Raw genomic sequence first — 11,319 nt, forward strand, 5'->3', positions numbered from 1 at the left:
CTCCACTCACTAAAGAAAAAAAAAATAAAGAAGAAAATAAAAATTTGAAATTTAAATTAGGGGAAAGTAAAAGGAAACAAAAATTGTTTCTAAAACTAAATTTTTCTTCTTGTTTTCCTTCCACTTTCTTTTAATCAAACAAAAGAAAAGTCATTTGTTTTTTTTTTCTCTTAGTCTTCTTTCATTCTATTTTCATTCATTTTAAAGAGACTTTTAAAGTTAAAGTTCACATCTTAAAAGAAAGTTATTGTGATGTGGATGGTAAGAAAAAGAAAAAATGACAAAAATTATATATTGATAGTGTAAAATTTTTTATAATATAATTCAATCACGATATATTATGTATGGTAAATTTATTAACTTTTAAAATAATTATCATAAAATAATTTAAACGGTAATTTATGACGGGATTATAGTATAAAAATTATTTTACACTATCAATCCATAAACATTAAACTTAAATGGAATATTTTTTACTCTTGTTAAGGATATTAATTAGTTTCAATAAATTGTGTTATTTTTAATTAAAAAGTAATATTTTTCTTAAATTGTCTCTCATTGAAATTTGTTATCAAACATAAAAAGAGTCTTTCACCCTATTGAACAAAATATTTTTTGAGAATAATATTATTAAATAACATTTCGTTAGTTAAAATTATTTATATTTAAAATAAAAAGTAAGAGATTTTTATTATTTATATTTGAAGATAAGTTTACAATTTTTATACCATTAAAGTTAGGGTATAAAACTAATAATTTTTTATTCTTTGTCAATATTTGGGATTTTTAAAGTTAAAAAAATAATTTTAATTTGTCGAATTAATTTTAAGGAATTAAAAACACCATTAATTTTAACTTCTTGTATATATATTTTTTATATGAACTTCTTGTATATTATAACAATGCTTTAAATTTAAATAAAATTATTCTTTAGGTGAATGTTTATAAATTCAATTTTAAATCATTTTAATTTTATAAATTAACAATTTAATTTAAATGTACTGACCGTGTGAATTTTTATATTACTGTAAAATTAAAAATTATCATGTTATTTTATATTATTTTTATAATAATTTTTTTATTGCTTATTTATATTCTCCTTTAAAAATAGTTATATTTGAGACAATATCGATCAATAGATCCAACTCATATTGGTTTGTAATGAAATAACTATCTAACTTGTAAGAGTTTCATTTTTTTCTTTACCCTCTTTGATTTTGTTTTAATTTTCTTCTTTCAAGTGAAACCAAACTATACTCTTTCTCCATGTATTTTTTCTTATAACAATATAATTAGGATCTTTTACTTTTTACTAAAATTATGAATATCTTTACAAGTTTTAGCCTTTTAAATCAATTATAAGATTAATCATTAGTTGAAACTTAATTACATAAAGTTTCTTATTTCTTTTCAAGAAAACATTTTGTGAAATCAAACCTATATTTTTTTTCACAAACTCAACATGTTACCAACTAGACTACACCTATTGAGGTATATGCAGCTATTTTTCATTCTAAACAATTCATCTTAAGATTTATTTTTCTCTCTCCCATATCTATTGATTTGTTTTTTATGAAGCCCCCTATTTATTGATTAAGTTCTATTATCTTTTTCATTATTTCATAGTTTAAACTAATTTTACTCTTTCATCACCAACTTCATGCGGATTTTTTTTTCTAATTTATTAGGAATAAATAATTTTTATATCTTTTAACCATCCTTATCTTCTTTTTTTTTTTTTTTACAAGGGAATATTTGGTTCATATCATTAATAATAGATGAAGGAATACATGATGGTAATTGATGGAAAACATGGCTACTAGCATAGAACTACGACGTTCCAGCAAGAGAATGAGCGACGTGGTTGGCTTGTCGCCGAACAGAACTCCATGTTTGGACTGATTAATTCTATCTACCACATGCTTACAATCGAGTTCAAAGTCGATTTTGTTGTAGTTCTTTCCATGAAGCCATTTTATAGTACGTGTAGAAAACTCCAGGCTTCTGCAACTTCTGGTTTGGATTCTCCCTGCTGGTGCATTATTTTGGCTATTAGGAACGAACCATGTTCATCTCTAAGACAGAAGGCAGCTCCAAACAAGTTCTGGTTCGTAAAAATAGCAGTGTCTATGTTGCATTTAATTAGAGTCTCCTTACCCGCTTTAGAGAGGTGCCTCCCGCCCCGGTGATTTATCCTCTTCCACATTGGTCTTTGATGAACTCAAAAAACTGATTTCTTGTTCCTTCCAATGATTGAGGGGTGACCCAAATATTTTCCAGTTCCAATGCTCTCTATAACACTCAGACCAGAGATGATGAGGTGCTTGAGGTTCGGATAAGTGTTGGAATTGAAAAAAAAAATCAGATTTATAAAAATTAATAATCTGTCTTACAAAACAAAAAAACAATAGTTAGTAAAAAGGAGGTGTGAGAGGGTTTGATCCTTCTACACACTTTTATATCACGAAGCTCACCATTACACTTATGTTTTTTTAGCAGAGAAGATAGTCACTTTGTGCAAATAATAAAAAGATAAGGTGACAGTGAGGCATCCTATCTAAGTCTTCTTTCAGATAAAATTTGTCCTATAGAATTTTCATTGACCCTTATAGAAAATTGTATGAATTTTAAACAAGGCTATCCAATCAATCCATTTTTGGATAAAGCCCATTTGGGTCATCACATTCAATAAGTAATTCCACTCAATTTTGTGAAAAAAACCTCATTGATATCAATTTTCAAGGTAATCTCACCTAATTTTTCCTTATTCTCACACTTCATATGGTGAATGATTTATGTGCCAACAAGAGCATTATCAAAAATGGATCTTGTCTCTCCAAAGGAAATACACTTTCCAATAATAAGTTTGACTCTGCTGTCCAATGTTTTAGAGATGATTTTATAAATGACATTGCATAAGAAAATGAGTTAAAGTCTCTCATGGTGGTTGGGTTTTAATTTTTAGGGATAAGAACCATGATTGTAGAATTAATCTCAGAAGAAGGGAGTCATTTTGAATCTAAAAATTTGTTGAGGTAAAAATTTCAGAAAAACAAAGATATGAAATATTTTTATAAAAAGTCGAATTGAGTCGCATATCTAATTCAAACCTTTTACATAATCATCTTAATTTTTTATTATGTAAAAAGTATTAACAGAAAAAAAGAAGGCTATAAAAGTTGAGGAAAGACAAAAGATGTGAAACACGAGTTTGACGAGTTGAAATTGCAAACACAAAAACAACACGTATGATGGAAGGGCAAATACGTAAGTTGCGAGAAAGAAAAAAAGAAGCAAAACAAGGTATATTTGCCGCATAATAATTCAGTGATTTCCACCACAACATCTCGGAGAGTTCGCCTATATATATGCCGTCAAAACCGTTCTAAACAAACCCAACGCTAAATTTCTCTCTCTTTCTAAACACCACTTTCTCCCAAAACTCATCTAGATTCTTCTCTCTTCACCATTCCAGATGAAGAAGTCCGTCCTCGCTGCCTCCGTCGCCGCCGCCGCTTCAGCCACCGCGGCATCTCTCTCCTCTTCTTCCCATCAGGTTCGCCTCTAGCTCGTCTGGCTATCTTTAGATTCAAGTTGGGAAAGAATTTTTCAAATTTCAATACACAATTGCGAATTTCAATGTACAAAAATAATAAAAAAAGAAGAATTTGTTGCTTCGGAAATAAAAGTTCTTGACTTAAATTCAATCATACACCCTAATTTGGTGGTTGAACAGCGATAGTTATTGTAAACTTTTTTGTATGTCTTTCATTTTTACGGATAAAAAAAAACATACACTTTAAATTTCGGTGGATTTGATTATGCTGTGTGAGGCTGATGTGGGTTTTTTTTTTTGCAGGATGAGAGAAGCCGTGAGAACTCTTCGTCGCAGAATTCATCTTCTACGGAGAAATTCGCTCCCAGATTTGATGGATTGCGCTTCATTGAAACCCTCGTAACTGCCCATAGATGATGATTATTCGAGGTTCCCCACTTCTCACTCAATTGGGGCCTCACTCCTTCTAACTCATCCCTTCCCTTTACCTTTTTTTTTTCCTTTCAGTTATGCCCTTTAGGAAAAAAAAAATCATCTATGGGAAAATTTTCAAGTCTTTTACTTCTGTTTTTCCCCCTCTTAGTCTTTGGAGAATTATAGAAAGAAAAAAATTGTAATTTTACGGAATTATTTCATTGCCCTTTCTGGGAAATAAAAAAGTAAAAGGTTTTAGATTTCTGCTTGTGTTTTATTTATTTATTATTATGTATTTGTTTATTTCCATTATTCTGTCTTTTACCAATCCTCGATTTTTTTAATATTAATGTGGTGTGGCTACTCGTATTCCCCAAAATGAGAGAAATAATATTAAAAAGAAATTTTATAAATTTTTTTGTGACATTTACATTTTTTTACACTTTATTTTAATTTAAATTTAATTTTTTTTATTTTCATCATTTAAATCAAACACATCCAAAGAAAGTTCAATCTGTCAATAGCTTATCCTTTCTTATAAATATTTTATTATTATTATTATTATTATTATTATTATTATTATTTATCATCTTTACTGACTAATTTTCGTAATGAAATTTGGTTGGTCCCAAAATTTTATTGGAGAGATTCAAGTAATCAAATCCTGTACCACTAACACTAAATGTTGATGTTTGCATAAATGGTTGATTCTTTCGAAATTGGATTTGTGTACCAGTTAACCTTAATGTCAATTAAAAAAAATACAGGGGGGGAAATGAAAGAAGAAAACAAGAAAAAGAATTGGGTGTATTTTTTCTCTCTTTCCTTTTTGTTTTGATCGAAGTTTGGTGTAGATATCATCTTGTTGAAGGGAATGATGGAAGATTGGTGTAGATGCCATCTTGTTTTAATTAATTTGCAAACAACGAATATGATATATACGCGTTGGATTAATTGAATCGGTAAATGGATTAAGCCATGTTTGCCTTTCCAATAAAATTGTGTTATTTGCAAATTTATGTGATGGCTGCGTGGTGTTATCTATGGAATATTCTTTCCGAAATAAATAAATATCTTGCAACTTGTGGTAGAAAAAATCATACAACCATTTATAGGATTTCGCCACCGCCCATGTTACGCCAGCCGTTAATATTGTCTGTTAAAATTTGTGGATCTGACCATGATTGTGAAATTAAACCCCAGTTACTTTATTGTATCTTCGTTGTCTAAAGATATTGTGATGACTGTGTTTCTTTGAGGACCAGAATGCCCTTATTTGGTTAAATGGCCTCTCATTGGTGTTGCCCTTACATAGTCTGAATGTGTGATATGAGCTTCTAGAAAATTATGTTAGGTTATGGTTTGCTTAAATAGATGAAAAATGGAAGAAAAAAAAAAGAAAAAAGAGAAAAGGTGTTTACAAGGAGGAAGGTGTAAGCAAAGTATGACTGGAATGTTCCATAGTCTGAATGAAGGATTTCCTGTGAGCTATATAATAGTCAACTTACAAGGGGGTTCTTTGCCCGTATGAAAAATACCTATAAGAAGCAAAAAAGAAAAATATTTTACTTAAAGAAAACCAAACAGATCGCCGTTAATATTGCACCAATAAGCGATTGTAGCTTGTTATTTGTTAGTGTGACTCACCAATTTAGTTCCTGAAATTATAATAGTATTTTAAATCAATTCTTAATGAAATGATAAAATAATTTCTCAAATTGTAATAATTAATTTAGTTTATGAATGGTCAGTCAAATTCGTCCCTAAAATTAAAAATGTTGCAAAATATTTCCTCAACTTGTTAATCATCAATTTAGTTTATTCGATTATGTCATTTAATATTGTTAATAAGCTGAATTATCATTAGCTAAGAGCCTAAGTGAAAGCCAACTAGGCACATATGTATAACCGCATTACATGAATAAAAATGACCAAATTGAAGAAATAATAATTGGATTTTTTTTTTCATTCCTCAATCTTTATTCGTCTTTTGCTCATTAGTTTTGCATTAATCTTCTAATATACCCATTAGGAAATATTGTCATAGTAAACCCTAAAATTAGGCTTATATTTTTCTTAATTATCAAGTGATATTGTCATTTAATATCAAGTTAAATGATATTTTTCTATATTAACCTAATTTAGAAAAATATTAAGAAAAATATCACTTATTTTTCTTAATTATCAAGTGATATTGTCATAGTAAACCCTAAAATTAGGTTTATATTAGCGATTGTAGCTTGTCATAGTAATTCCTAAAATCAAGTGATATTGTCATTTAATATCAAGTTATATAAAATAATTTATATTTTTAATAAATAGTTTTTTCTTTTTAGGTTTTTAACAAATAGTTCTTTTACTATATATTTGTAGTTTTTGTAACCGGACATTCATTAACATTGAGCTTATACCTTTTTTATTCTTCACTTACTCAAAAAGCCTAACCTAGTAACATAATCTTGACTCATATTCATCAATCAGCGAAGAGTCATTTTGGGGGGCTATAAGAAGTTAAGAACCCGAGACCAAATCCTTTTCAGGTCAAGCACCTTCTTAATTCCAATTCAACTTTCAAAATGCGAAATTCTCCACTAGCAAAAAGCATGGTTTGAAATTCGTGAACAACCCAAGGAGTATGCGCACAACTTGACCTAATCAAATGCAGTGTGTGTGGGTTCATATTCATATCACATAGTATCTCCACAGGTACATGATGCTGCTTGATGCGTCAAAATTGATGTTTCCAACTTTTGATCCCTTCAACTTTCCAGCCGATTTGGCCTTTACTCTTCAATTCCTTTCGGTGTAGGAATTTCCTTGATGCCCTTCAATACTTTATGCTATTTACATCCTTAATAATGATTGCTTGCAACACATTATTAATTGGATAATTTTTCATAATAGATATTCTAATCTCCCCATTTTAGGTCAAGTTATATGTTTTATTGTCTTAAAATTGATTTATCAAAACAAAATATGATGTCTATCTTTTTTTTTCTTTTCTTTAATAACTTTTTTTACCTCGACCTATAAGCAAATATTCTTGTAATTATTTTTTTATCATTATATTACTAATAGAAGATATTATTTTATCGATAATTAATCTAATGACTAACTATTTTTAGTGAGATTTTTTTCATTATAGATAATAAAGTTTTTTCTTCTAATATTTAATAGGATTACATATTTAAAATTCAAATTTCATACATTTGATTATTTTTTAAAATATTTGTGACTAGATCACATATTATTAAAAACAATTTGAATTGTTCTATGATATTTACCCGATAATTTATCTAATTAATAAAAGAACATTTAACATCATAAGCAATCTTCAAGCTGTTTTTATAAGTTTTTTTATGACAGAACACGCATCATTAAATAATTTGAATTAGTCTCTATTAATGATACTTGCACGAGAATTTATCTGAATAATAATAGATAATGTTAAACTGTTAGTGTTCAAATAATCATTATTATTTTTGTATATCGATGCTTTAGGTGTTTCTGCGTAGCATACAAGGGAATGAAATGATGGTCCCAATTCCTAACTGTAGCGTCCCTAAAAGGATGAGAACCAACAGAATTAGCATGGCTTGTGAAAATTCCCTTACAGAATGAAACAAGCAAGCAGGTTAAAGTTTGGATAAGGTAATAACGTCATCCAATACCAATGGGGCAACGGCAAATTTATCATCTTGGAAACAAAATAAACCATTGAAGGAGGTATACACGATGATGGCATGGGTGGACCAATAATTTGTTAACTGAAAGGTTCTTGTGCCAATTGTTCAGCTCCACAAAAATTTATTAGAGTCTTTCAACAGAATGTCAGCTTATGGTCCTGTTTTTTTTTTTTTTTCAAAAATAAATCAATTTTCATACATTTCCATGAAAATACACTATCCAATAAATATATATATATATATATATTACATTCTTCTAATTTCATTAATATTTCTTATTTTACTAAGTACGTACACTAAAAACGGGATTTTTACAAAAAGGATGAAAAAAATTTCAGTTTTTTCATCTGGGGTAGATTTTAAATTATTACAAAAAAAAAAGATAAATCGTGATAAATTTTACAAATTTTGAGGTAGAAGTTGTAATATTTTTCGTGGCTTATTATTTTTCTTTTTTAACTGAAGTCCTAAATTTTTTTAGGACTTCAGTTTAATTTTTTTTATTATTTATAACTTCAAAGTTGTATATGTGTTTTTGTTTAACTTATGATCTTGAAGTAAAGTTGTAAGTTTAGTTTTTTTTACCACTTTGAAGTTGTATTTTTTTTAAAAAAGAATTACATTTAAATTTTTTTGTTTTAAAATTTTTTATTTACTTGTATTTTTTTTGTTTTGTTTTCAATTTTTTTTTTAAAATGTAAATAATTTTATTTATTTAATTATTAAATAAATATTTTTAATTTTACTTGTTATTAGTTTTATTTAATATCTTGTATATATTTTTCATATGGTTTTATTTAATATGTTATGTATTTTATATATTTAATTAAATAAAACAAATATTAAAAATATATATATATATATATATATATTATATTTTTTGATATTTTTTAATTTACTATATTTGAAAATTTAAAATTTATATAATTTTTAATAATGATATTTAAGTTGATTTGTTCTGTGAATGAAATAAAAAACTAACATAATGATATTAAATATTTTTTAAAATATTTGTTTTATTTTAAATACTTAAATTTTAAAAAACTAAAATTTTAAAACAAATATTAAAATATTTTATTATTAATATCAACTTATAATTTATGAAATAATATTATTTATTTTGTATAAAGGAATTTATTATTAACAACATCGAATAATTTAGTAATAAAATAAGTTATTAAATTAAAAACAACATTATACATTAATATAAAATGAACAATATAAATTAAACAGAAACATAAAATGTAGAAATTATACTAACCGTCTACTTATATGCAATTATCTTAAATATGTAAAATTATCTAAATTTTAAATATACAAAATATTTTAGATAAAATATTACTCAAACAATATATAAAATAAAACAATATTAAAAAATATATATATAACATAATAAATAAAACCATACAAAAAAATATATACAAGATATTAAATAAAACTAATAACAAATAAAATTTAAAATATTTATTTAATAATTAAATAAATAAAATTATTTACAATTTTTTAAAAAAATTGAAAACAAAACAAAAAAAAATACAAGTAAATAAAAAATCCTAAAACTAAAAACTTTAAATATAATTTTTTTTAAAAAAAATTAAAAATAAAAATACAACTTCAAAGTCATAAAAAAACTTATGAATTCAAATTCGTAAGTTCAAAAAAAAAATATGTAGGACTTTTAGGTCGTAAAAAAAATTAAACTGAAGTAGAAAAATTTACTACTTCAGTTAAAAAAGTAAAATAAAAATAATAATAAGTCGTCGCGCATGCTCAAAAGTCGTAACACTTGTTACAACTTATCTCATTTTCGATAATGATTTAAAATTGACCTCAAATAAAAAAAATCAAATAAATTTTACACCCTTTTAATAAAAATTCCCACTAAAATCAAGATTGTAGTTGTAAAAAAAAAATTGGATAAAAAATTCATAGGGAGAGAATTTTAACACCCATTTAATCACAAACCATCATATCATAGTAAGTTAATTAATTTTTATAAAAAAAATACTTTAAAAGTTATATTAATTATGTTTTTAATTGATTGATAATGTAAATTTGTTTAATTAGTACATAAAAAAATAAACTAAAACATTTAATGGTTTCTTTGATTTTTAAAATGTCAAATTATTTTTAAAAAACTAAATTTTAAAAACAAACAATTATTTTCTAAAAACAGAGTAGTTTTTTTGTTTGTTATATTCTAATGATAATGATAAAAAGACACACCTCAAGATTTCAATGTAAACCATATGCGTTTGAATCCAATTAGAAAATTATAATAGAAACAGTACGATGCCCCTTCCTAGAACGAATCATTAGTTTAGGCAATATAGGGATCAATGGTCAACATTTATATTTTAATATGGACAAGATAGTTATCTTAGCGATATTGATATAGTGCAAATTTTAGAATTTGGATGCTAATTCAACTTATGGATAACATCTATCAGCCTTAAATTCTATTTGAACGTACAAGTAAAATTTGAAAGATACTTTTCATTTTGTATATTGTAAATTTTGTTTTAAGAGTATAGAAATGGACAAAGACACATCATCTCTATGACCGTCAGAAATCGAAAAGTTTGAACATGCGAAGCCAAACTTAACAGCGATCCACACTACTCATCAATAACTCTCAAGTCTCAACAATTTGTTTCTTCTTCTTGTTCTTTATTAACTATTTTATTATTACTTCTATGGTCAATCATTTATTTATTAATTAATTTTCTGAGCTTAGTCAATCATTGAATGATTTGCACTGCCGACTTTCTTCGTTCATCCCTAGCGTCTGTTTAATATTTTGCTTGGTCAGTGGAAGAGGATAAAGTGATAAGCTTGAAATGTGAGATTGTTATTTTACACACACAAAAAATAATCGTAGTGCTAACCCATTCTTTCAATTTTTGCCTACTTGGAGTCTTGTATGTTACGTGGGCACTTTTTAAATCAGAACCCCACTTCACATCATCATCACCTTAAAAAGGTTGATGTTAATCTGACACTTCTCAATTTGTTAATTCAATAATTGTCTCTACATTCCTGGTGTATTATTAGTAATTGTAGCATGGTACTACTTACCATTACAGGGTATATAAGAACTTGAAATCCAGACAAAACTAAAATAATACGCCTCCCCCTCTTTCCACTGAAGAGCAAATATGGGCTAGAGGGGGTGTGCCATAGATATTTACGTTGCTAAACATAAGTGAAGCACAATCAATTGTCATGTCATTAATCTCATTGGCACAAGGGCAACCAAATTGCTTGAAAGCCTCACAGCAAAACCTTGGCTGGATAAGGTTATTGTGGTCCCTTGGACCGGCTTGAGAGGCTTGTGTAGTTCTGGTTCTCAAAGTCAACTCCAAAAGCTTTAGAAGAGATAGGCATGTTACGCTGATTAACTTTATCATGAAAAAAGCCAGAGGTTTGACATTGAAAAAAAGGAAGAGAACAGATTAATTATTTCACTTTGCCATTCCTTTATTGGAAAAAGAGTAAGGGGTCACAAAATAACTTTGCTTGACTAATATAGGCCTATATTGTAGATGTCATTATTCTCATTCACTAAGTCAACACTTCTACTTGGATACCCCTTCAATAATAGAGGAATGCGTTGCTCGTAAGCAGTTCAAAATTCATACCAAAGTATGTTGATTCCTGTTT

General features: G+C 27.0%; 1 protein-coding gene across 1 annotated transcript; it reads left to right on the forward strand.

The window, feature by feature from the left end:
• The first annotated feature begins 3,393 nt into the window (after nucleotides 1-3,393).
• LOC100500586 (uncharacterized) lies at nucleotides 3,394-4,232 on the forward strand. The gene is made up of 2 exons (NM_001364631.1): nucleotides 3,394-3,556; nucleotides 3,860-4,232. Exons 1-2 carry the CDS (start codon nucleotides 3,476-3,478, stop codon nucleotides 3,971-3,973), a joined length of 195 nt encoding a protein of 64 aa, NP_001351560.1. The 5' UTR covers nucleotides 3,394-3,475; the 3' UTR covers nucleotides 3,974-4,232.
• Nucleotides 4,233-11,319: the final 7,087 nt, after the last annotated feature.

The sequence above is a fragment of the Glycine max genome, chromosome 13 (genome assembly GCF_000004515.6).
Source record: "Glycine max cultivar Williams 82 chromosome 13, Glycine_max_v4.0, whole genome shotgun sequence".
Taxonomy (NCBI): Eukaryota; Viridiplantae; Streptophyta; class Magnoliopsida; order Fabales; family Fabaceae; genus Glycine; species Glycine max.

Excerpts from the sequence above, each read along its gene's own strand:
- LOC100500586 (NM_001364631.1), top strand. The coding sequence starts at position 3,476 with ATGAAGAAGTCCGTCCTCGCTGCCTCCGTCGCCGCCGCCGCTTCAGCC. Across the intron at positions 3,557-3,859 it reads TCTCCTCTTCTTCCCATCAG|GATGAGAGAAGCCGTGAGAA; the intron begins GTTCGCCTCTAG and ends TTTTTTTTGCAG.